Raw genomic sequence first — 26000 nt, 5'->3', positions numbered from 1 at the left:
ACCACCGTCCCCGGTTCCCCTCCCGCCGCCCCCGCGCACCGCGATCCTTCAGCCGCCTCCCCGCGTCCGCTCCTCAGCCCGGCGGATCCCCCTCCGCCACTGCCGCCTCCGCCGCCGCCACCGCCCGACTGACCGCGGCGCAGCGGGCGCAGGCTCCGCCCCCTCGTGGCCACGCCTCCCGCCGGCGTAGCCACGCCCCTCTCCCCCTGCTCGGATGAGTGGCAGGAGTCTCTGCCAATGGCGACGCGGCGCTCGCATCCACGCGTGGTCGCGCGCTCTGTGTCTCCCACCCTTCTGCTGACTGACGCCGCTAAAAGCCGCGGGGCTGCAGGGAGCGGCGCGCAGTTGTGCGTTTGGGGTGGGCGAGGGTCTGGTTGTTGCTTTCATGGTTCTGGCAGTGCCAGAAGCAATGCTGCTCCCCTCAGGCTCTCGGTCCCTTCCATCAGTGCCTGGTCTCCCACTGGCGTAGTACCCACAACAGTCCCCCCTGCTCCCCAGGCTGCCCACAGGTTGCCCCTAGGCCTCTTCCCTCACAGACAGCTCTGCTCTGTCACACACAGCTCCTTGATGTGGTGACAACAAGCCCTGCCCTGTGCTTTAAGCTAAAACACGCAAGCGGACAGCAGGCAGAGGTGCACAGAGGTTTCTGGAGCTCCTTGTGTTAGCAGAGCACAGCCAGAGCCAACAGCTTGTCACAAACCCCCAGGCTGGTTTGCTCTCAAGAAAAACACCGAATGGACCCAATAGTTCCACACTGAAATCAGCCGTCGCCTCGTTGGGTCGCACAGGCTCATCAGCGGGCACCCAGCTGCTGTAAAACCAGAGACGGAAGCTGGAAGCGAAGCCCTTCTGGGGATGTTGGTGTGGGGCTGCCCACAGCTTTGCTCCTGTGGGCACATTGGGCCGCGCTGTTTTTACCATACATGGCCAAAACCTGAGGCTGCACGGCTTCCTCGTGTGTTTCAGCCAATATTGGTGAATCTGTTTGCATGTGGTTAAGGGGCCTGGCTGTGCAGGGGAGCGGCACGCCCGTGGCTTCCTCTCTGTGTGGTGCAGAGCTGGGTGAGGTGGCTGTGGGGAGATGAGAGCCGCTTCTTCCCATGTGAAGGGCCTGCAGAAAGCCTCCGAGCTGCGTGTGTGTGAAGCGAGGAAGCGACGTATGCCTTGACTACAAATTCAACCAGCAAACGCCATTGAACGTTTGCTAAACTTCTACACAAGTCCAACAGCCAACCAGCAGGAAAATCTCCATTTCATACCCAGCAGCATCTTGGGACAAAACGACAGACCTCGAGATCAGAGCTGCATCCCGGCCGGCTCCCACCCTTGGCAGCAGTTAACACGAAATTAATGTCTTCCTCCCCAGAGCTCAGCCCTCATCACACAAATAATCTCTTGAAATCTGAAAAAAGAGGAAAACAAAAGCAGCGTGGCAGCCCTACAGGGGGCAGACCTGTAGGTAATCTGCAGTTTAATGGGTTTGGATGGTGATTCATGTTTTCCATCCAGGTACGTGACTCAGTGAAGGTCATACAGTGAGTCAGTGACCAGCGCCGGTCCCACTGCCACCTCTGTGCTGCGCCTATTGAGCATCTGGGGTAAAAGTTGATTGAAGCTGCTCATGCAAGGGGATAATGGTACTGATAATAACATGATCTTGCATGCGTATAGCTCCTTTTAGCTCAGGATGTGGTGTTTTAATCATTACTCTGGTCTGAAATGCAACAGGCAAGGTGGAAGGTACCCAACACCACACACGGCTTAGAACAGAAACCAGGTGAGGTGTTGGCATCTACCTACAGTTTGAAACTAAAAGAGGGGAGATTTAGATTGGGTATAAGGAAGTTTTGACACTGAGGGCAGTGAGGCACTGCACAGGGTGCCCAGAGAGCTGATGCTGCCCCATCCCTGCACACAGCCACACTCAGGGCACGGCGCTGTGAGCACTGCTGGAGCTGTGGGTGTCCCTGTACACTGCAGGCAGTGAGAACAGACGGCCTTTGGGGGTCCTTTCTGGCTCTAACCATTCTGTGACTCTATGATGAGTGATATGCAGAGGGGACGAAGTGAAATTTGCCCTGAGAAATCCAACCAGAGCACAGCCCTTGCAATAACCGCCCTGAGCGACGTGTTCTGCGCTCCCTGTGCAGGGCAGCTCACTCGACACATGGCTGGAAGAATCACTCGCTCTGACTCAGAAGGAAGCGATACCTGTTGGATTTTCACTGGTGTTACATTAAGAGTTTGGCTGAAAACACTCCAAAGATCACTTGGCCCCTGAGCTGTGTTAATGAGCCGTGTCAATCCCAACAGAATACCATAGAAGGCGATGAAGAAATGACAGAAATTTCAGGCTGAAGCCTTCAGCAACAGAAAAGGATGGCCAAGGTTCTACAGACGCTCTCTGGTTCCTCTGTAAACAGTAATCTTCATCACTTCAGCTGAATGAAATCATTCTAACAAACCGTACATAAATTACAGCCGAGCCTAACAGCTTGTCAAAATATGTCACAAATTCTAAGTTTTCTAAAGGAAAAGATCCTATTACCAAATTCTTGCAGCTACAAGGGATCCGACAACAAAGTTTGTCCCTCTATTTTAGAAGCTCTAACACACCCAGTAATTAAATTTTGCAGGAAAAAAATCAGAATTAACTCAGATGCATGTTCTGCTGCTTTCAGCCATCTCACCTATCCTGCCCCCTGCTACATGGATGCACAATTGCTGCCGAGTCTGTCTCACAGCCTTTATACGGAAACAGCACCGTGGCTCCAGACTCCATCTCTGGAACTTAGGTCAGCAGCTAAATTTAGCTTGCTTGCAAATATGCATCAATTCCATCGGTGCAATAAATCACCGCGGCGATCCCGACACGCCTTATAAGTAACACATTCAATACAGCCCACAACGCTCCTTGCCAGCGCTGTGATGCTCGTTTTAGTTCAGAAAAGGTGAAGAAAGCAACACCAGGAGGCACACAGGGCTATTTGCAAAGCTCTGGAGCGTTGCTCCTCATCATCTGCCCAGAGCTGTGGCTCTCAGCGCTGCTGGAAAACTGCTTTGCTCGCAGCACAGCGCGGAATCAGCTGCAGCATCAGGAGCAAACCTCAGGAGTGCATCTCCCCCGGGCATCCCACTGAAAGAATAAGTGCTTAAGACAGCTATAAATGAGACATTAGAACATGGAAAATAGGGTGGCACAGACTGCCTGCTGCCTCCACGGGGGCCTGAGCTGCTCCTAAGGGCAGGGCAGGGCAGAGCCATCCCTGATGGATGCGGCCCAGCCAAGCAGTCTCTAGGAAGTCACTTGGGGGATGCATTTGTTACAAACATTTCAATTTGCCCAAATCCTCGTGGGTAAATATATTCTGAATGAAGGAAAACGGCTTACGGAGGGTTTAGAGAGATCAACAATTTAAAAGTCCCATTTTTGCAGCTTAACTGCTAAGTCACACAAAATACACCAGACAGGAGAGTTTGGGACTGTGGGCATCCCAACTATACAACTTGTCCAGGACATTTGTGTCCACCGTATTTCTTGAAGCCTTTGGACTTCCCAGAGACCAATGGGCACACGTTGGCAAGAGCAGCTCTGGCCATTGCACAAGCTTTATTTTTAAGGGACGCCTCAACGGCCACCCAAAGCAGGGCACAGTGGTTCTGAGGCATTTCTTGGTGCTGGCCCACCCATCCCAGCTCAGCCTTCAGACCTCGGGACCATGCAAGCGAATCCCTTTTATTCAGTCCTCGGCCAGAAAGGGGAGCTGTGGAATCACAGAGCAAAGCCTACATGAACAGTGTGTTCTGTCAGGTTTGTGGAATAACAGCTAGGAAAGGGAGAAATGTGAGAGCACATCAGTGATGCGGACAGAAGGAAAGGTGAATGAGTGAGTGAAAGTAGGGCTGAGGAGCTACAGCCCCCCAGTTTTAGCTCTGCCCACCTCTGCGTGGCCCCATCCCTGCACATGAGCATTAGGCCATGGCATTATCCATAATTCATATTGCCTCTATGAATGATTTAACACACATTTGATAAAGCACATCTATTACTACGTATGCACGCTCTCACACACGTTATGTGTAGCAATAGAGATGTCACAGCCATCCATTCCAGCAGCTCCATAGGAAAGGCACAGAACACAGTGCTGCCCAGCTTTACAGCCGGAGCTGATCTTTATATTAAATCTGAGCTCGGCTTTCTCCTCCTATACTTTTCTTCTCCATCCAGGATCACTCAAAGGCCTGGACCTGCAGACACCCAAAGTCAGGGGACGGGTCTGTGAGCACTGCTGGAGCTGTGGGTGTCCCTGTGCACTGCAGGCACTGCGACCAGCTGGCTTTGGGGGTCCCTTCCGACTCAAACCATTCTATGATCACGTCCTATATTTTCCTTTTTCCTCATTTCTTTTGCAATAAAAGACTGGTGGTCCCTACACCTAACTAAACTGTCGGGACACCAAATAACCACAAAGCAATCGGTTGCAACAGATGGGATTTTTCTTTGTTGCTATCTCCACTACACCAGATGACTGAACATGGGAGAGAGACAAGAAAGCAGAACGCACACACACAAAATAGCAGTAATGAAAAAAGCAAGCTGTATTTTATTTACAACATGGATATCCCAGGACTGACACTTCCTATCATTCTGAATAGCAGGAAAAAATCAGGCAGGCAGCAGGGAGTGAGCGGGGCTGTGAGCGGGGCTGCGTGCGGGGCTGGGCGCTGCGGGTCTCCGCGTCACACAACCCACAGCCCAGTCTTGTCCTCATTAGTCAACCAGTTTGGAAGCCTTTTGCCATCTCGTTCTGTTTCTCTCCCTGCTGTCTAGGATCAAGTTGGGCCAAAGGTGCTGGAAAAATCAGAGGTATAAGAAAGGCATCACACGGCGGTACGCAGAAGTGAGATGTCCTTGTGCAGCGCGAGGCGGGGGAAGATGTGAGCTTGGCAGCAGGTTTGCTCAATGGGCTGCAGGAACAGAACTCTCCCCCCTGTTCTGTACCACCCCAGGAGGGCTCTCATCTCAGTGTGATTGCCCCCTGGGGCGCCCGGCCCTGTGGGGTAACTGCTCCTGGCTTTTAATAACAGCGTTACTCCATTCCAAGCCAGCACAGATTTCCTGCGCCCTGACATTTATTTTCCTTTATAAGGAAATCCCCAATCGCAGACTGTCAGAACGCCGAAGGTGCAGCTTCACCATCACGGTCCGACACGTCCTCAAGCACACTCACTGCTAACCTCTCCCTGTTTCTGTTTCACTGCTAAAATCCCAGCACAGCTCACTTATTCACAGCTTTGCAGGGGGACGGCTTCCAACTGATGTCATTCTCCTGCACTCACCCAGCCAAGTCCCAGCACAGGAAAAAAGAACCCGAAGATGACAATACCTGCTGATTACACCGTAATTAAACTGATATCAGATCACCCAGTATGCAGAGAGACAAAGAAGGACAGGTGAAAGCGTGAAAAAGTACCGTGCAGTCACTCTTATGTTAGATCTGTTCATGAAATCATCTGAACTAGACGTGGCACTCATTTACTAATTGCACCAAAGGCTCCAGGAGAGCCATGACATAGCAAAACCCCATCTCACACAGCAGTTCCACTGGCACCTGTCAGAATTCCGTCCCTGATACAACCACAGCTTGCAGGATGGAGCCTTGCCCCGCAGCCCTCACCCCACTGACCCCTTTCCACCCATTTTGCAGAGCTGTGCCCCACTCCCCCCATTGTCCCCCTCACCTTTCCGGGCACTGCTAGCTGCTGCCTTCCCCTCTGCTTTCGCCTTCTCAAAGGTTTTCTTCGCATCGGCAACTTTGAGCACTTTCTCCTCCTCCTCTTCCTCCTCCTCCTCGCTCTTCCTCCCCTGCTCCTTTGGGCCCCCTCCTGTTGGCTCCTTCCCCCCTGGCCGGGCCGCAGGGCTGCAGGGCTCCAGCAGTGCCTTGCTCAGTGCTACGGTCTTGCTCATGCTCAGTGCCAGGCTCTCCTTACTGTGTGACCTGGCCGGTGGGGCCGGAGGTGACTTTTTCTGGCTGTATGACTCCAGCATCTCCATATCCACATCTGCTCCAAGCCATTCCTTGTTCTCCGGCATCTGGGTGCTGTTCTGCCTTGTAAGCTTACCAGCATCTCTCGCCGCCCGGCTCTTTGTGAGCTGCCCATCCTCTCCGTTCTGGCACGGTGCAAAGCCCAACACCTGCATGAATCCGTCTCGGGGGCTGTGGGACAGCGGCGCCCCCGCCTCCTGCCTGCTCTGCAGGATGTAATCCATCAGCTCAAAGCTGTCTGACCTGGCAGGGACTCGGGGTTTGCCACCCTCCGTGGGGCAGTCCGGCGCTTTGCTCTCCACCCGCAGCTCCACGCTGCTCTCCGAGTACGAGCGGATCAGTGGGGCTCCCCGCAGGACATCAATCCGATGGAGCCTGGGGCTCGCCGTCACCCCATTCCCTGGGCAGCCCTCCTGCGGTCCGAGCCCCTCATTCTCAGGCTCCCAGTCCTCCTCAGGGCCTTCTTCTGCCTCCTTCAGCAGCCGCCGATACTCGCTCTCCTCCAGCCTGTACACCACCGGCCTCACCGTGCGCCCGCTGCCGGCCCGCCGCTGCCCCACCTGCATCTCATAGACCTTCGGAGGGCTTTCTCCTTCCATCCCCGCAGAGCTCATGGTGGGGCAGTGTGCCCGGATCGTGGCACCCAGGCCCTGCTGGAGAGGCTGTGGGCTGCACTCCTGGCGTGCTACTGCCGAACCTCCCCGGGACGTGGCGCAGTCTGTGCCTCGTGCCTGGCTTGTGTCATCCCGTAAATATCCACAGGACTGCCAGGTGGAGGCTGCCATGCTCAGCGCCTCGCTTCCACCAGGGCTCACTGCCTTCTCCTTGCTCAGTGCTGGCGCTGTGGGGGCTTCTCAACCTCGTGGCTGCCCGCTGGCATGGCACAGCTCCTAGCGCAGGGCCCGGGGTCGCTCCTTGCGCAGTGCCCATCACCGCACCACGTGCTGCCCCATGGTGCTTTATGGGCAGCGTTCCTTTCGCATCCTCCTCCAGGCTCTCTCCTCCTTTCCCCAGCAGTCACAGCTCCTCGTTCCCCTCTGCTCTCAGTGATTTTGGGGTCAGGCCCAACGTCAGGGCAGGGTCACCCTTTAGCAGGAGTGCTGGGTTCACCCCGTAGCTGCTGCCCTCCTGCTGCTCGCTGGGACGCAGCAGTGCTGGCGCAGGGCCCCCAGGAGGGCCGGGCCGGCTGCAGTGAACGCAGGGACGGCTCAGTGCTAAGGGAGTTTCTGTGGCATCATTAACAGCGGGGCTCAACGGCAGCCACGCTCAGAAACAATTTTCCTATAGGAGACTCCAAAGCATAACTTAGCAAAAATCCCTACGGATGTGCTGGGTGCTTCTCAAAACAGTGCTGTGAGCTCAAAAGTTCTTCCCTTCGGATGTGGCCACCGTTGCCAAGCAGGCTCCAGGAGCTCGGCCACGGGGGGAGCGGGTGCCTGGCACTGGGCTCCATCCCAGCACGTCCCCAGCGCTTTGCCTTTTATGGTGCAGTGCTGCCCTGGGGCGGGATCCCAACGAGGGATGCAGAAAAACTCCCAAATTGGCCCAAAGGGCACTGAGCCGGTGCTGCGCTCCCACTCCTTACAGCCCTTCAGAGGGACGTGGCAGAGCATATCAAAACCATATCAAAAGCAAACTCATCACTTTCTCTCTCCTACAGATAAGAGTCCTCACCCTGAGCTTGGGGCTCATCTCCAGCCCACGGGAGATGCTCAATGGAGGCACAGCACTGCTACCCAGCTCTTCCTGCAGAGCCAGGGCAAGGGGCTAAAAATCTCAGGTCCCACATAAGGATGCGCTGGGGCAGAACACACTGAGAAGACTCAGCCCCGTGAGCCGCCGAGTCCTCACGTCACAGCAGATGTGGTTTTGCCATAGCAACGTCCTCAACAGGATGCAGCACCGACCACGGCCAGCATGCCAAAAGTGACGCTCAATCAGAAGAGGAACAAACTCACCTCCACTCCCAGTGCCGCCCCAGTGCACAGCTTCGTGCGTGCAAAGCACTGCCGTGGAGATGCCACGAGCCCAGGGCTTCCTTTCCCCCCTGGTGAGCTCTGCACGCACATATCAGCGCCTCGCCCTGCAGGCAGCACTTCCAGCCCGCAGCAAACGCGATGCAGAAAACCTCCCCAAAGCACCCGTTTCTGGTGGGGGTTAAGGACTTATTGAGGCACTCAGCACAGTGCGCCAAAGCCAGAGAGCATCTCCAGCCCTGTGCTTTGCTTCCCTGCCAAGGTAAACACTGACATGTTCCTCCTGATGCAGCTCCCAGAGCGAGAGCAGCACCCGGCTCCTCGCAGGCGTGCGGCACCGCTCTCTGTTTGCCTTTAAAGGCAAAAACGCGGTGGGTGCTGGGGAAGGGCTGCCGGCGTGGAGCAGAGCGGAGGTTTTCCTAGGGGGATCCCAGGGCAGCTCCTCGCACCCAGCCCAACAAGCTCTGAAAAGAGAAATCCCTGCCTCGTACCCCCTTTTTTTCTCCTTGAAAACCCACAGTCGTGCCCACGCCGTAGCTCAGGTGTGCTCCTGACGCTGCACCCTCGCAGCAGGGCAGGGAGAACGTAACCAGCACAGTGAGGATACAGCTGCTCCCGTTCTTTCTCCACCTCCAAAAACACCGCCAAGCTTATTTGTAAAAGGGAAAAAAAAAAAACCAGTTTATTTTTCTCACAAGAAGGACATACAATATACAGAACGTTTGTACAAACAAAAGTAAAAAAAAAAAAAAAAAAAGTGCATTATGCATCCCCTACCGTCAACGCACAGTACAAAAAATACGGCTGATTTAAATATAAAACCAGACTTCAGAAATACAATGGAATAAAAAGAACGTTGTTACCAGAGAGGACAGCGGTGCACTGGACGCGGCACAGCGCCCACCCCTCGCTCTCCTCCCGCAGCTGCTGAGCCAACCCAATGGGGATCAGGTGGGAGAACAGGGCCCCGTTGGGGGTCTTCCATTGGGACGGGGTTGGGTTTGGGTTGCGGCAGGAGTTTGCTGTGCGCCCCCTGGGCAGCAATGAAATGGGGAAGGGCTGAGAGGGGCTGGAGGAAGTGGCAGCAGTTCAATGCCACCGGATACACCGAAAGCACCAAGAAATGAACAGCAAACAGCAGAGTCCAACAGCTCAGCGTAAATACACAGTATTTGTAAACTAGTCGTAAGGCACTCCATTGTAAAAGAACGATTACGATACGTGGAAAACAAAAGCAAACCATCTACCTTCTCATGCAAACACATCCAAGCCTGTGAGCATCACGGATTTGGCTACAAACCCCCCTGGGATGGCACAGCGCACCTTTCTGATGGCAGTGCCATTGGTGGCACCACCAAGCTCTTGGTGATGGCAGTGGGCATCAGCATCTGTATAAACCCGTGTTCTCCCAAGCCCTCCAGGAGGCAGAGCCCCACGTGTCTCCTCCAGGGCCCCACATGTAGGAGCTCTGCTTCAATTGATGGTTTGTGGGAGAAATAGGAAAAATGCCCTTAAAATGCATGGGGAATTTAAGACCCTTTAAAGAGGGACATTTATTCACTGATTCCCACTCCTTACAACTCCTCACACTGCTAGTATAAAAAAGTACAGCCTTGTATAAGGGTAATTCTGGGCATGTAGGACAGCAAAGCACACAGCTCCCTTTTCTCAAGCCATTGAGGTTTTGATGAACGTGGGCTGAGAATGACAGTTCACAGTCCTGCTTTTCCCTCACTTCAATGAGAGGATCGTTAAGAATGGCTTTGATGGGGCTCTACAGGATTTTAGAGGTTTGGGGCTCACTCTCAGCCTGGGAGTTCCAAGAGCATCTGTTTGCCATCTCAGCCCTGTGAGCTCTGGTCTGACCCCAGCCTGCTCCACACTGCAAAGGGAATGCAGGCAGCCGGGCAGCCAGGCACTGCCCTTCCCCACCAGGTAGGGAATAACTTCACTGTCCTGTGTGCCACCAGCAGCCCAAAAAGGGTCCCCACGACACCAACACAGCATCACACATTGAGAATCACTACGGTGCACGGCCACTCACTGGTTGGTCATCATCACTGGGACATCACAAACCAAGACAACAGCAAAAAACACCCAAAGGGCACAGCACCTCTCCAGCTGAGCACGATGAACCTTCCACAGCAACACAACCTGGATGCACTCCATCACCAACAGGAGACGACGACGATTCACGTGGTCATGCAGCAAAGGTCAACGCCAACGGATCACAGTCGGTACGAACACAGCTTCACACTCCTTCACTTGACATTACAGCAAGAGCACACAGTGCAGGACAGCCCAGCACTGCTCCTCCAGGAGATCACAGCTAACAGTAAGGGAACGCCTTCAGATAACAGTCAGTATGGTGGGAAAAGCCTTTAAAAACCCAAACAAGCCACAATTACAAGTCGGCAGGAACAGAGGTAGCGTTCGTGTCACTGCTTTAAAGGTTTTCCCACAATTGCTTGTTTTAGGAGACATTTCAGTTAAAAAAAATTTAAAAAAAAATGAAGTAATGACTAATTGTTTTGCTGAGACTCTCAATTCAGCATTTTATACAGGTAGATGGAAGTATCTATCCATATACAAAATGCATTATTGTACTTGGCAAACATATGAGAAACAGCATCCTGCAGGACAACAGGCGGATTCACACACACGGTCCTCTTCTAAGCCATGCAAAACATTTTATTTTTCCCTTGTGCCATCCATGACCCAATTACTTTTTTCTCCCCACTTAAGAGTACAAGGAAGGGAAGAAGAGGTGGCATCAGATGATGGGTGCAAGTCAGATGATTGGTGCAATGAATAAATGCCTTAGAAAAATAACAAAGAAAAAAACCAACAACAAATATCCAGCCCCCCACTCCCCACATAGAAGGCATCAACTTTTGCCAAGCCAAAGCGGAGTCTTCATGTTCCCAAGTGCCGGCTTGGCTGACATCTTGGAGCCAACATCTGCTCCCCTTGGAGCAGAGGGTGGCTCACAGAGCCCGGAAGACTCGCTGGAAACGGCCTCCTTGGAGCCCGTGATGGTCGACACGTCCACGTCGCTGGACAGGTCCTCGGAAGACAGGTTAAGACACCCCAGCTTGGCAAGAGAGTTGGACCTCTTCAGAGGGGAAGAGACAGTCAAGCCGGCCAGCCGCAGCCGGGTCTCGATCTCCTGAGTCCGCTGCTTCACCAGGCCTGGCTTGCCACGCACACTGTGGATGCTGTCACTGCTGGAGCTGCGCGTCAGATTGGAGCTGCGGGAGGACGAGGGGGTGTAGCAGATGGTCTTCAAGAAGTCCTTGGTGAAGCTGCTGGTGTGTTCCAGCCTGCACAGCATGGGGACGGAGGCTTTCTGAGAGGTCCCCCCGTCCAGCACGCGTTTGACCTCCAGCTTCTCCAGGTCGCTTTCAGCATCTCCGGGTTCAGGTGGTGAAGGCCTCAGGAGGGGCACGAGGCCGGGATGTGGAACCAGCTCCTCGCCTTCCTCTGCGATGCTGGGCTCTGTCCTGCCCAGGGCGCTCTCTCGGAGCAGCACTGAGGTGTCTGAGGGCAGGCTCCTCAGCCGCTCCAGCTCCTTGGTGTGCTTCCTGACCAAGCCTGCCTTCTGCAACTGAATAAGGGACTCCTGATGCTGCATCAAGTAACTGTTAGCACTTGGCTTTTCCAAGTCTTTACTGAACAAGTACTTTGGATCCTTGGTAGGTTTGCTATCTTTTCTGGTCAGAGACTCTTCTTTCACCACTTCTGTGCTAAGCAGGCTCTTGTCACAGTGCGAGTTTCTCCTGGGCTGCAGTGTTCTGACAGGGATTTCTGGTGCATCTTTTCCTTTTTCTGAAAAGCCACACTGATGAGCAACCATTGATTTGCAAGCACCGGCTTCCAAAGCACCGCCTCCTGCCGACAGAGGAAGCAGTGCCTCAGTATTTCTAGTCCCCATTCCCTCCTCCATGCGTGCCCTGCTGAGAAGGTGCTCCCCCAATGGGGGGAGGTGGGAGAGGAGGGCTGGCTGTGTGCAGATGGTGGAGCTGCGGTGTGCAGAGCTGGAGTTCAGCTTCTCACACTGTTCCCCAAAAGAGTCCGGAGCCAGGCTGCCCGAGGAGTACATGCAGTCAGCACAGGACTGGTAGGAAGGCTTGACTTTACTGAGGATCCCAAACACAGCATCATGCTGCAAGAAAGAAAACAAGGACAAATCAATGGGCACAGAACAGTGAGAGGCAAAGGTCATGAGATCTACGCAGCTTTGAAAGGCAGCCCACTGCCCTGTCTCTTCATGCCCTGCAGCAGGAACAAGAACTCCCAGTGGAAGGACACCTACCGTCTCAAGTGATGGTCACGCAAGCAAGCTGCCCAGAGCAGTTTACAGTGCACTCATGTGCGTGCTCTGTCTGGCATCTATATCCATAGCTTGGGCAAGCAAAGCCATGTTCAGCACTTTGAAAAGGAAGAAGCTCATCATGGAACAGAAGACTTTATCCAAGTCAAATGAGACTGCGCTATGAAGATGAGTAGTTCCGCTTGCAGTAGTCAGCCATGCTAATCACCTACACATCAGATCCATACGCACCTCAAAATCCTCTGGGCAACTCCTTTTGCTGTTGTTGTTATTCAAGTTCTCCCTATTAAGCCTGCTCTCCTCCTTGTGCATGGACAACCGCCGCTTCCACTTCTCCACCGGGTTTTCCTCCCTGATACCATCCTCCCCTGCTTCCACGGCGCCCAGCACCATCCTCGCCTTCCGAGGGCTGAACTCTCGTTTCTTCTTCACCTCCTTGTCACAGAAGCTGCTCAGCTCTGCCAGAGGCTCTGCTGGCTCCAGGCCTTTGGCCATCTCTGGAGGCACAGCTGGAGGCTGCCTCGCCAGCGAGGCCGCACGCTCTGTGAGCGCATCCCGTTCCAGCTGCTCCACGTGGCAAAAGCTGCCCCTGTCCCCAGGCACCTTGTTCTCCAGCAGCGTGTCCGAGAGGCGGCGGAAGCAGTAATTGAAGCCTATGGGCAGCTCGGTGCCTGCTCGGTTGTCCAGGTATGCTGACTGCGATGGGGTGTCCAGGTCAGCCAGCCGGTTTTCAAGGTCGATGTCCAAGCTCTCAAGTAAGAAGTCACCTGACCCTGCGGTGCCATCTGTGCTCTGGGGGAGGTTGCTCTCTGCCTGCTGCTTCCACAGCTTGTTGTGGCGTTGCTTGCTGGAGGAAGGACAGAGATACAAGTGAGCACAGCGGAGCAGCTGCTGATGGCAAGCTGAAAGCGCTCAGCTCCAGGAGCGTCCCTCCCTCTCTATGCACAGAGCAGATTCACAACTCAGAACAGACTGATTGGCAGGTCCAGCCCCACCAGGGCAAAGCCATCCTGAGCACTAAAGGAGTTTGCTCACTGCACCTGCTCCAGCATCTCTTTGGCCCAGCAGACTCATAGCATGGCCCTGCACTGCAAACATGATGGGAACAGAGACTTCTGCCAGCATCAAATGCTCTGAACCAACAACTCTGCACGTTCCATGGCATGGCTTTTGCTGAACCAGAGTGGAAAATTTTCCTTCTCTACCTCAGCTAGAGCAGAGGCCAAGTGGAGTGTGGAGCATACAGAAACCCTTATTAGATACCACAGCCTTTGCAACGACAAAGCTTCATGATTGGCATGGTCACCCAGAACGCTCCAACACTGCCCAAGCTCAGTTCTGCCTCATAAAACAAGAACAATGTTTTGCTGAACAGCCTGGCTGCTGAGAAACACCAACACAAGCACAGAGAAACACTCAATGAATTACACCAGAGCTGAAGACAGCTAATTTCCATCTGGGGTGGGCTGGCAGAGAAAAGGTTTAGAAAAGTGCAGTTAGCCCAGGCTCCTGCTTCTGCCCTTCCAAAGAGCCCCTCTGCACGGTGGTGTGGCCTTCAGACTGCAGCACCACACACGCTGTCACTGTCTTTGTCGTGTTCATTGCAAGAAGGGTTGATTGCCTGAACAGAAATCCCTGGACCTCAGTGTTTGGTGATATACTGAAACTCTAAAGGTGCTGCCAACAATGAGGTCCTTCGATTTCCTGCAGATCACCTTTCCATTCATTCTGTCACCTTACCTTGCATCTAAAATGCCTTCATACTCCAGAAGCTGTCTCATGAAGCCTGCATTTGGCCTTGCAATGCTGCGTTTCTGCTTCACGTAATTATAGGCCTTTTCCAGTGACCAGCCAAACTCTTTCATTGCATAAGCTATCACAGTGGACGCAGACCGGCTCACGCCCATTTTGCAGTGCACCAGGCACTTGGAGTGATTCTTCCTGCAGAAAGATCAAGAAAACACCTCTCTAATCTTTCTGCTTATCCTATGTGGTGTTGACATTTTAAATGGTGGAGGGGCAGTACTTTGTCCTGCTAACCACTCTAACACCACAGCTCTGTAGGTCATGAATGTTTTAGACTAAGATGCCCACGAGAAGAATTCTCCTCCAGAAAAGGCAGGAGGGGGAAGGCCAGTCTCAGCCATGCTGTCACATCAGAGGCCACCACGAAGCCTCCCACCCACTTGCCCAATGCTTTGGGCACAGGGATAAGCAGCAGCAGCCTGCATGTGACAGCAGCAGGGTGTGATGGGCTCTGCGACCATCTCTTGGGCTTGTTCAACAAGGACACACGTTGGAATATTTCCAGAACATCTCAAGTAGAGGAAATGCTCTCGTTTCCTTTTAGAAGCAAAACAAAATAATTACTATTATTTTAAAAAAAAAAACAAAAAAAAAAACAACAAAACCCATAGGTTAGAAATGGGTTAAAACCAGCACAGGAAGACACAAAGTACACGGAAGCTCCAGGGACACAGAACTCCTGGCAGGAGATGTAACACAAAGCCCAGCTGCCACCTCCAGCTGCAGAGCTGGCTGGAGCACGTGGGGCAGTGTCACCTCCTCCAGACCTCAGGCAGCTTCTGCTGTGGCTTGGATTGGATGCACTCTGCTTGGACACACTCTCACATCAAGCCACATTCCCCCAGCCCACTTACTTGGCCTTGTTTATGAAATGATACGCCTCGTTCCAGTGAGCCAGGAGGTCAGTCGTCTCCTCATCATACACCCGGATGTTGTGATAAGCAAACAAGCCAGGGAAAAAGTTATCAATTTCCCTGGTCACGTTCAAAATGTAGTCAATGCTGCAGAGAACAAAAAGAAAAATAGAGTTGAACTGCCACAGCCAGGAAAAGGAAACTGATGCACGTTGTGAATCTCCTGATTCCTGCCAAGCACTATAGCAGGGTTTACAGTGTCTCTAGGGAGAATGAAGGCCCGTATTGATTTACTATTTCATATCATTCAGACAAATCAAGGCTGCAGGATATTTGTTTCAGTTTGCCCAGCTTTGACTTCCAGGCACCGCATGTCAAGATGCCCTCATCATAGATCAGAAGCACTGACATGCTGGTTGATCCACTTGCTCAAAGATGTTCAGACATCTGTTCCCAAGGATTCCAAATTAAACATTTTTAGTCATGCTGTTGAGCAATAATTTGCAGTTTCTCACATCAGAGGTGGTGCATGCCTTGGGAAAACAGCAAATATTATACATAAAATTCTCACTCATCTAAAAGGCCTGAAAATAAATCAAGCCAAGAAGTGGTGTGGTGATGACAGTGTGGTGAAAGACAGCCCTGCAGCTGCCTGTCTGGGCAGGTGAGGTGGGGATTGCTCATCCACAGCAAATTCTGCTCCATTTAGATGGAGTTTTTCCTGAACACTGCACTGTAACATTCGCTCTTCTGCAGCCTGCAGGAATTTACACCTGATGTCTGCTTCATACCTGGCTGCTACACACTGGGAGGGTGGTTAAGAGGTCTTGCAGTTTTGTTATTCCCACTTCGTATGTGAATATGTGATGGAAACAAGACAGGAAAGCTTTCCTGCCCGAAGTCTTGATATCAGTTACCCACATTGCTGGGAACTCTTCCCTACCATCTACAAATGCCACATGGCATCTCAAGAGACCTGACTCACAGCCTGGAATGTTCAGTACTCACCCTGAGCCCTGCAGCTCCTCCAGGTTAGAGGCATTCCACTCCGACCCCTGCAACAGTCACACAGATAAAAACATCTTTCAAAGGAGCTTCCCCATTTCTAAGATTCTGAACTGCCCCAGTCTCAGCACTACTCCTCAGCTGCCAACTGCAATGTTGCTAATGGTTTCTAAAGGGCACAATTAGTACCACCAGCTTCAGACTGTTGTGAAGAACCGTCAGATGCTGCCTGAATCATTCTAGCAGCCAGATCAGGCTTATCCTAACAGCCTCGAATTCAGGCATAAGGAAGTTCACAGTTCCTCTGAAATCAGAAGAACTGTGGATAAAAAGTCATAAGGGCTGTACAGCACGAAATCCTGTAAGATGCAAGAGTCAGGGGTAAGTTCAATCCCAGATCACTGTGCCCTGGCCATTCTGGATTTTTAACCACTGTGATCATAAGTACATATATATATGGGGAGCATGAGGCAAATCCTGAAAGTTCTAGAGGTGGCTACACTGGATCTCACTGTATCCACATAACATAAAGCTAAATTGGATTTTAAAAAGCAGGATTTGCCCTCAGACATCAGCACTTCCTCTGACTCTCTCCAGGAAAAAAAAAACTAGAAGTGACCCCAGCATAACAGGCACAAATGTGCTCATCTCAAGCAAGTCTTTGTTCCAGATGGCAGCGTCTGGTTTTGCCTGCAGTTCCATCTAGTGGCAAAACATTACACAGAATACACATCTTTCTTTGCTTCTGCTTAAAGTTGAAGGGCACAGCACCTTCATCCAGCCTTCCTCTTCATACAGCTTTGGCCACGCACGCAGAACTTGATACCAAATGCAGATCCCCACAGCCCAGTGACCCATCAGGTCGCTCTCACCGAGCCTTCAGCTCTGCTAGAGCTCCCAACAGGGCAACTCACCAGATACAAGTGATCAAAAATCAGAGAGGGTTTGTCCATCTGACCCAGGATAAGCAGCATTTCATTGTCTATGAATTCCTTGAATTCTTTCAAGTTGCAATTCATGTGTTTTTCCAGCTCATTCCGGATCTGCAGAGCAGAAAACAAAGGATGCCACCTAGAATCGTCTCTGTTCAATAGCAACATTTACTGGCACTCTTTCACAAAGCACTTTTTATGTACTTCATTAAAGACAGCAGGAGGGATTCAGCCTTTTGGAGACAAAGAATCTCACTACGTGGCATCTTAGGCCCCCATGTTTGAGATCTGTGAAGAAGACTTCAGATAACATCCAAGTAAAATACACATATATCATGCACCTCCTTCCAAAAAATAACTTGAGATGAACAAGACCCAGGAGAGCAACTAACAAACATGAAACTCAAAACCCAAACCTACACAGAACCATTGCCATTTGCTCCGAGTACATCTGCACTGTGTCCCTGTGGGACAGATCCAAACTCGTTTTAGCCTTGACTTGTGACTCTTCATCCATAGACATAGCAGCAAGGTCTCACCAGTAAGCCTCTCTGACATTGCTCAGGAACAAAGAAAACAGAATCTTAAAGTGAAGCCAACAAGGAGAAAGGAAAACACTGCTTCTTAGCACACTCTGTGTCCAAAAACAAGTGAAGATCAGCACGCTCCTCTAGAACAGCCATGTATACTCACAGCTGGGAGGACACAAAGCCACTGACTGCAACTTTTGAGAGAGCTATCTTTGCTTACAGCACCATGAGGAATAAGTGGCTCCAAATTCACTGCTTGGACATGCCCTTAAGTGCTGCAAGTTGGAATGAAGTATCACCTCTGATGCCACTCTGGCTTGTTACTAAGATCTTGAAAAACGTGCTCTAATATTGGTATTACTCTGTTTTACAACTAAGAAAAGAGGTGCAGCAAAGCCAAAGAGCAGAACCTTTGAGGATCAGCTGGCAATACACTCAAAAGTCAATGGCACCTCATCATACAATGTCTCTTTGTCAACATAACATTCTCTGGAAAAGGAATCTAGCAGGAAGAATAACAAGGAGTTTTTCTATTTACCTCCTTGGAAGTCACATTTTCCAGGTCTTTGCTCATCATGATGCTCCGGAGCTTGGCTTTAATCAGGCGTTCTGTCCGTTCCCTTTCAGTTGGCCTGGAAAGGAAGAGGGAGAGGATTTCTCCAAACCAGCAGTAAACACTGCTGAGACAATGCAACAGACACACAGCACAGAGCACTGGTGGGAAGGACTTGCATTGAAAGCATCTCGACCAGGAAAATGGAAGAGAAACATTTGAAGGCATTTAAAGTAGAGAAAGGAAATGAACTGCCAGAAGAATAAAAGAAACAAAAAAGGGGATTTCTCTTGTGAACCAAGTCAACTTTTCATAATAAAACTGAGAACTGACTTGTCAACAAACAGAGCTGGAGAGTCGGGGCGGGTGGACTCCAGGTCCTGCATGGCATTCCACTCATTGATGCAGCTCTGGTCAGAGCTGATGCAGCTTTCATAGTACGTGGCCCAGACCAAGGCCATCCCACCTGGGAAGTAGTTGTACCTTCTGGCAACCTCACAGGCTTTATGGAGGATTTGTAGAGCAGACCTGCAGGATTGGGAACAAAATTGTGCAGGCATAAGTACACACACATCAGGATTAAGAGATTTTCATAGAAGACTTTTGGCACTGTGGTGCAGTCACTTTCTGAGAGCTGCAGCTTTACTGTATCAGAGTTCAGAGGAGCATCTTGAAGGTTTTCTTAAGAGCCCATCTGAGATGGAGGCTCACATCTCCTCATCAACTGGCAAGCACGAGGCACAGCCACTCTGGGACCTAATCATTAGCTAACTTGTAAAGCCAGACCAAAGAAAAACAAAAGAACATGGACAATTTTCAAACCACCTTCAGCAAGGAATCAAATACATATTTACAGCATTCTTGGCCCCGACACGCTCCAGGGACAGGACCCAGATTGGGTCATTTGTTTTTGTAAATCTTAGCATTACTTTTTCTTTCCTCCCTTCCCTCCTCCATTATTTTTTTTTAAGGCCCTGCTCTGCTCTGAAGATGTCACTGTAGTGAACATATTAACCACATCTAAGGCTGCCAACAGGAGGGGCTGAGCTCAAAAAAATGACAGGATCAAGTTTGGTTTGTTTCTGTACCAAACCATCCCTGACACACCATTCTCTACACCTTTATCTTGTCCCTACCAGCTATGACAAGCACAGGAGTTTCCTGAGGCTCCACAAAGAACTCAAGGAGAGGCATTTGCTCTGTTTGGGGCAGGACAAAGCCTCTTCAAGAAGGCATTTGCTGGCACAGCTGCTGCTGATTCAATCGTCTCTGCTTCAGCGTTTTGGAATCCCTGCACATGGGAGGGGTGACAGGAGCTGAAAGGTGAGCATGATTGCAGAGTGGCACAGAAAGTTTCCATGCAGAAGCAGCCCCAGCCTGGCCCCAGGAATGGGGCAGAGTTGGAAATGCCATCAATTTGGCAATGGGTCACAAGACTCCCTCATACTAGGGAGGTTATGCATGGAGAGGAAAGACCGGGTTGGCACCCTGATGAATTCACGCTGGGCTTTCATGTCCATACATCTCATCAGTGCCATTTCCCATTGCCCTCATGTCACAGAGCACACAGCTGCAGCAGAAGATGCTGGCTTTGGATCAGTGCTCCCAGAGCCCCTTTAAACATTGCTGCCAGCTGACACAGGGAAGCAGCATCTCTGCTGCAGCTTGCTGAATATCAGCTATGGAAAATGCTAAAATGCAGTTTGTTTGTTGTTAATTTATTCACAGAAATTACAGCCTCTTTCTCAATAAAGCTAATTAGCACACATACCACATGGCTTGCACCGACACTGGCTTGAAGATGTGCATTCTCCCAGCAGTGCTCACACTGAAGCCACTAAGAGAGAGGGGGAAAAAGTCACAAACTGCACTTCTCTGCTCTCAGGCTGCTGCGAGTCAGCTCTAGGAGCACCCACAATCAAAAGGAATAAGGGATGAGAATTTCCATCACCCATTTTCCATTATCCCCCCCAAAGAAAAGCGACAAGTGGACACCTGCCATACAGCACCAGGAATGGGAGCTCCACCCCTGCAGCTCCCTGAATTAAAGGACTGCAGCCATGAATCTGAAATTGGGACTTAATTTGTATGGTGACAGAGTGTCCCTCCCACAGCAGCCCCAGAAGGGAAGGCCACTCACATCCATGCTTTCAATGGGGTTTCTTACCCATCGCCATCAAGATGGATCTTAGTATCACTCCACAGACGAAGAACCATTCCTATAGTGCAGCTTTTACTGGAAGAGAAATGTTATGGATGTTAAATATAGGCCACAATGCAGTCATGCCAATATCCTCAATTATTAATAGTCTTTAATTTTTAAAATCCTCTAGCCTTGCTTTAGTAATTCCTCATATCATCTTCAGCTATTTCATGTGCAGCACATAAGGAGATGGACAACTAAAGTGTAAAGGTCTTCTCTGATACCAACTGGAGAACCAACAGCACAGAATCAAGAGTCAGAACCACCATAGCTGCCAGAATGCACTGCAGTATTTGTCTCATCACCTCTCCTCCTCTCTCACCTTCATAAGCTCAGTGCAAGGAACATCCCTAACAGGACAGAAGAGCAGGGTATAATCTCTGAAAGCAGAGATTCAGCTTTCAGCAAGTGCTGGCAGATGCTTTCCTTTCTGCCCTTTGCAGAGAGGATCCTGGGGGCCTTTCAAAGGTTTGTGTGCTTGGTTCTCACTTCACCGCTTTGGCTGATAGAAAAGAAAAAAAAAGCATTTTATGGGTGTACCTTACCCAGAAGAACACTTCTATTTCAAAGATGCAATTTGGCAAGGAAACTACTATAATTGGGGGCCAGCAACTTTCAACCACTAAATAATTCAGTTGCTGAGATATTAAAGTTTTAAAGGAACTCAGGACGCATCCAACAACCAGCAGCAAGAACTCAGGACTGTTTTGGTTTCTTTTATTCTATTATTTTTAAAGCCTTCAGCCACTGCCTACAGTGAATCAAAGGCTATTACAAAGCCAGTTTGAACTCACACATAGACAACATAACACTCTCGAGCTCTGTGAGAAAAAAGTTTCTTATTCAACACACATACAAGGAATAAAGCCCACAAAAGCCCAACCAGCCCAACTCTCAGCAGCCAGCACACTCACAGCTGAGAAGTGCCATTTCTGCCTCAACATGGAGCCTTGGAGTCCCTCAACGAGTCATTAATGCCAACAGACTTCTTTATGCATGACACTTTTCCTTCATTAACAAATCCCTCCGTTTTCAGAGGCAACTGAATGAACCAGCAGAACCTCGCAGTTGGGATGGATGTGCCATTACTTTTCCATCTCTCCTCTTGTTTCACACCAATCACCTCCAGGAGGAAATCACTGGATGGTCACCTTGGATTTGGAGAAGACAAGGCCAATGCTGCCTGCTGTTGCAGATGTGCCAGGAAGGAATGTAATGTTGGAATTTCCTCCCTAACACCAACAGCAGTAATTTAGAGCAGACACAGAAGCAGCACCAAAGCCAAGTCAATAATCTCCTTAGGAAGGCACTGCTAGGAGTTCACCAACAGGACTCAGCAGTGCAAAAGCTCTCCCTTCCCACTTCAATCCACAGAGGTTTAACCAGACAAAAACACAAAGCCCCATTGGCTGTGTCAGCTCAGCATGGCAGCATGCTCAATCTACCCAGGGAACAGAAACAAATCTGGAAGTCTGCCTTCTAACTCTAGCTCTGCCAAAGCAGCCTCACCTATTCCAGCCAAGAGCTGTTCTTGGTTTCCTCACCTACAACTGGAATTATGTGAGAAGGTCTGCAGCAACGTTTTATTTTCATTTCAAAACATTCTGTGCTCTTATCAGTCAGACAAAAGGAACAGCTCATTACTAACACATTTGTTTGTTGGTTTTGGAGGTACTTCTGCACTATTGTTGTTGATACTATTTGGCAACTAACCTACCTGAAACAGCTCCATTGCATCATGCCACGAACAGACTTGAAGTCTGATGGAGCAAATAAGTTCCACTTCAGGAAACATTTCCACAGAAGCATTTTGTTGTGAGGAGAAAGCAGGCTACCACAAATGAGTTAGATACCACAGCCCTCCAGATGGATTACAAGTGAATGCTTTGCCCACAGCTGCATAGAGTGCCTAGAGATTCTAAGGAGACTGAAAGTTCTCTGGAACAAAAAGCGCTCTCACAACGGTCGGAAGAATTAACAACTATGTCTCTTCTTTTGCTGGAGTACATGAAAATTAACTGCTTGGGCACAGTTGTTGACAAGCTTTCCAGAGAAGGCAGCCTGCCTTTGCCCTAGACATACCTCTCCTTGCTGGAAAAATCCACACCCAGCAAAATATTCTCTTCCGTGTCCTGCCTCCCGTTGCTGTACACAACCACCATGTACCGCACTCTGTCCGTCCATACGCTTTCCAAACGGACAGCCTAGGAACAACAACAAAAAGACATCAAGCCCTGCACAACAGCTTTAGGACAATCTGCACTTCCATTGCTGCCTAATATTTTACAGGTGTAATTGTGCCTCAAAGCTTTATTCAGCTGCAGGATGAGAGACAATGGGAGAGGTAGTCCCTCATCCAAGCAAGGCCAGTTTGTCTTGGAATCAGGAGAGGATTAGAGATAAGAGCAGTCTAGATGAACTGTCCCGTGCTGCAGAAGCATTACCAAATACCATCTGAAGGTTTCCTCTGAAGATGTTCAACTTGAAAGCAGGTAGAAGTACTGATTGTGCACTAAGCTGGAGAACCTCAGAGGCTCTTCCACACTGACAAGCCTTCACTGAAACATTCTATCTAGCCATTCTAGATAGGTAATTAACACAGACTCAACTCATAACCTGGATATAAGGATCAGCCCCAAAGTTGCATACGGGGAAGCATGGTGGGGCTGGCAACCAAGTGCAGCAGTCTGAAGCTAACCATGAATTTGCCAATGCTTTCTGTGACCCTGTAGAGATCTGGTTCAAACTCCTCCAACAGAAAGAAGGGCAGGAAAATGCACCTGTTCTTACCAGTTTGATTCTATCCTCACAGCGAAGGAGGTTGATCATCACCTGGAGGTGCTGGGGCAAGTCACCTGCAGTGAGAGCAGAGACAACATCAGAAAAGGTCATCTGAACATAAGCAGCTTCTGAGGAGGAAGGGCTGCAGGAGTGGCTCTATTCAGGTGATGCATCCCTTCTGCAACAAATAAAGATCTGCTCATGCAACTACTCCAAAGCGGTGGGTATATTTCTGCTCAGTGAAAGCAAGCAAAAGGAACAAAGAATCTACAAGAAAACAAACCAAGTTCACATCTAATAACTTGGTAACACACTCATAACTTTCCATAAAAGATAAAATTCCTTCCGTAGGATGTTTGCTGGGTATACCAAATTGCTGACAATTGAAGAAACCCAAAGCCACGCTTGGCATTCAAACAGCCTCTTTGTGCTTGGAGTGTTTACTAAGCAGCAGGCACACAGTACCACACTGTGCCTTTCCCACATGCTTCTGCACTCAAAATGCCCTGATGAGCTTAATTCTTCTTGCCCTTTAACCACTTATTACAAAACCATCAATGACAGAAGGCATAAAAATACAGGATGAGTGGGATCCAACTTCCTTAAACCCCGTCTGCTTATCAGTCCTTACAGACCTTCACCACACAACTCTCCTCCCACCATTTTGGAACACTGGAGTGTGCCTGGAGGAAGGACAAGCTGTTCTCAAACCATGAGAAATGCCCACAGGCCAGATTTAGATTGGTTAACTGAAAAGGGGATTTCCTGAAACCAGAAAAGGGGCTGTAAGGAGATAAGAAAGGGCTGTTTGTCCAGAGGCTCAAATACCACTGAAAGCGTACCTCACTTTTGAGAAGTAGCATTGAACAAAACCAGCAACAGGTGGTTTAAAAATAATAATAATAATAAAAGATGCTGTCATATGAAGTCCCAAGCTTCAGACTGTGGGAGGCTGGGAGAGCACTCAGGAGCAACGTCCCTGACACACTGAATCAGGAGCTCAGTAAACACAGAAGGGGTGCTGGAGCCGTATGACTCAACCCATTGCATTTTCCTCCCCACAGGCCAAAGGAGAAGGCAAAGATCAAACTACTGAAGCAGAAACAAGTGACATTTCTTCACTGCAGGCTGCAGAAAATAGGGACACACATACAGCACAGCCCCTGGCTTAGAGGGCTTTCCTGGCTACAGAATGCCACAATGTCTGCAGAGAATAAACTTCTGCTCCAGATACACTTCCAAGCGGATGACAAAAGTTTAAACAAAGACAAGATCACCACATGTTCCCATTCATGTCAAGTGGACTGAAAACCTCCTTTTCCCCAGCAGGTTGTACAAAACCCACTGTGACAGAGGAGCCAACCACCACCACACCTGCTGTTGGGCTGCCAGTGTGGAGGAGTGGGGAAGAAAGAGGGAAAGGAGCATCAGGCCATGCTTTAATCCATACCTGCATGTTTGTGAGGATGCTGGAGACTTCGCTGGCCCTGGGAGCTGTTTCCTTGTTGCAAGAAGAGGGCTGCTCCTTTCACCATGAAAAAGCTCTCGCTTAGGCTGGAAAACAAAGGACACAGGAAGTCAGCTCAAAGGAAACAGCAGCAAAACGTGTTCTCCAGACAGTGTGCCTGGAGAAGGAAGGACTTGTACTCATTAAAACACAGCAGGATTTGCCACAAGAAGCTGCTCCCAAAGGTAGATTCTGCCACTTGCAAGGCACGGCTCCAGGATTATTCATGAAGAATGGTGTCATTTTCCACCAACATTTTATTGCTTGGCCATAGCAGGATATGCTTGCCTGAGCTGTCATGGACTGAAAATGACTTTATCACTTGATTATCAAATTCTGCAACTTAAAAACAGTAGAGGGTAAGAATTCCTACAGGCATAGACCTGTAAATAACTCCAGATCATCTCTTGAGTCAATCAGTCCCTATTAATTTCAGTTCTTGAGATTTCTTTGGAATGCAGAAACAAGAACACAGAGCTATAAATCACAGATTTACAGGGCAGGGAGGGAAGGTGAAAAACCTGCACAACACAGCAGAATGAAATGAAACTTCGGGGCGAAAAGCAACAGGCACAGCAGCAAAGGCATTTCTCTGCTCTGCTGAGACACAACTGACCTGGGAAACAGTGCTGATAAGAAGGGAGGTCACAGCGTAAGCACACACAAAGCTGCATTCCCAGATCAAATGAAACATGGCTAATGAGAAAGCCAATCAAAACCAGCAGTTAGAGCAAGGAGCAGCACAAGCCTAATTACACAGTCCTGTAATGCACTGCGAGCATTTCAGAAACAGACAAGGACAGAAGTGGTAAAGTTGGCGTTTCCCACAGGGCTGGAAATGAACATCTCCTAAGCCACGTTTTAGTTGCCACAGTAACTGCTTACCTTGCACTTCCTACCCCACTCCAAACATCAGGCAGGAGCATCACAAGAGACATTCCTTGCTACAGAGCCCAACTTTCTGCCATCCCACACTTCCCAACATAGACAGCTGTTCGTTACTGGCTGCTATCAACTAAATATAAAAGCTCCACTATGAGGCTGTGCGCCACCAGAGTTACTTATGCTACAGAAAATGATCCCATAGCAGCTGCTGCTCCCGCTGCTCGTCTGTTCTGTGCTCTGTCCCTGAGGTCTTTGCCCCTGGCTAGCAGTGAGCACCAGCAGTGTGGTAAAGAGCCATCAATTCAAGCCTTCCCAGCTCCTGCTCCAAGTCAGGTCTTCCCTCCCCCAAAGACAGAGCCAAGGTTTGCAGTTGCTGCCTGAATTTACAGCTTTCTTCAAGGCGCAAAGCTCCCAGAAAAGCTGGACTGGGTTTGCATTTGAGACTTCAGTCCCCCCTAAAAAGCAACCTAAATTCATAGCACAAGCTTCAGGCTCCCTCAGCCCCATCTCAGACCAACAAGCTGTCGGCAGGACAATCGCACTGCGATGAGAACAAAGCTCTCCCCATTTCTGCTCCCACAGCACTCA

The 26000-nt window shown here is 50.1% G+C and overlaps 2 protein-coding genes across 8 annotated transcripts in view; both read right to left on the bottom strand.

Annotated features, from left to right (window-relative positions):
* CORO1C (coronin 1C) overlaps nucleotides 1-7219 on the bottom strand; it is a 37425-nt gene extending 30206 nt beyond the window's left edge. The window contains exons 1-2 of one of the 3 annotated variants that reach the window (XM_042829139.1): nucleotides 5743-7219; nucleotides 4665-4852 (exon numbers count right to left, since the gene is read on the bottom strand). In XM_042829139.1, the coding sequence (XP_042685073.1) occupies nucleotides 4776-4852; nucleotides 5743-6832 (1167 nt within the window). In that variant the 5' untranslated portion in view covers nucleotides 6833-7219 and the 3' untranslated portion in view covers nucleotides 4665-4775. Of the gene's footprint in view, nucleotides 1-39; nucleotides 127-4664; nucleotides 4853-5742 lie in introns of those variants that run through there. The other 2 variants (XM_042829136.1, XM_042829137.1) reach the window with 2 other exon arrangements.
* Nucleotides 7220-8706: 1487 nt separating this feature from the next.
* Nucleotides 8707-26000, bottom strand: part of SSH1 (slingshot protein phosphatase 1) — a 28751-nt gene continuing 11457 nt past the window's right edge. For 3 of the 5 annotated variants that reach the window (XM_042829131.1, XM_042829132.1, XM_042829134.1), the window contains 13 exons: nucleotides 24471-24574; nucleotides 23030-23094; nucleotides 22322-22443; nucleotides 20204-20272; nucleotides 19808-19873; nucleotides 18370-18564; nucleotides 18022-18115; nucleotides 16936-17064; nucleotides 16025-16071; nucleotides 15017-15163; nucleotides 14097-14297; nucleotides 12588-13203; nucleotides 8707-12188 (listed from right to left, as the gene is read on the bottom strand). In XM_042829131.1, the coding sequence (XP_042685065.1) occupies nucleotides 10911-12188; nucleotides 12588-13203; nucleotides 14097-14297; nucleotides 15017-15163; nucleotides 16025-16071; nucleotides 16936-17064; nucleotides 18022-18115; nucleotides 18370-18564; nucleotides 19808-19873; nucleotides 20204-20272; nucleotides 22322-22443; nucleotides 23030-23094; nucleotides 24471-24574 (3133 nt within the window). In that variant the 3' untranslated portion in view covers nucleotides 8707-10910. Of the gene's footprint in view, nucleotides 12189-12587; nucleotides 13204-14096; nucleotides 14298-15016; nucleotides 15164-16024; nucleotides 16072-16935; nucleotides 17065-18021; nucleotides 18116-18369; nucleotides 18565-19807; nucleotides 19874-20203; nucleotides 20273-20561; nucleotides 22043-22321; nucleotides 22444-23029; nucleotides 23095-24470; nucleotides 24575-25412; nucleotides 25964-26000 lie in introns of those variants that run through there. The other 2 variants (XM_042829133.1, XM_042829135.1) reach the window with 2 other exon arrangements.

Source organism: Centrocercus urophasianus, unplaced genomic scaffold (genome assembly GCF_019232065.1).
Source record: "Centrocercus urophasianus isolate 14NV4802_14NV808 unplaced genomic scaffold, USGS_Curo_1.0 seq_30, whole genome shotgun sequence".
NCBI classification, from domain to species: Eukaryota; Metazoa; Chordata; class Aves; order Galliformes; family Phasianidae; genus Centrocercus; species Centrocercus urophasianus.
This window is presented reverse-complemented; position numbering and strand designations above follow the sequence as displayed.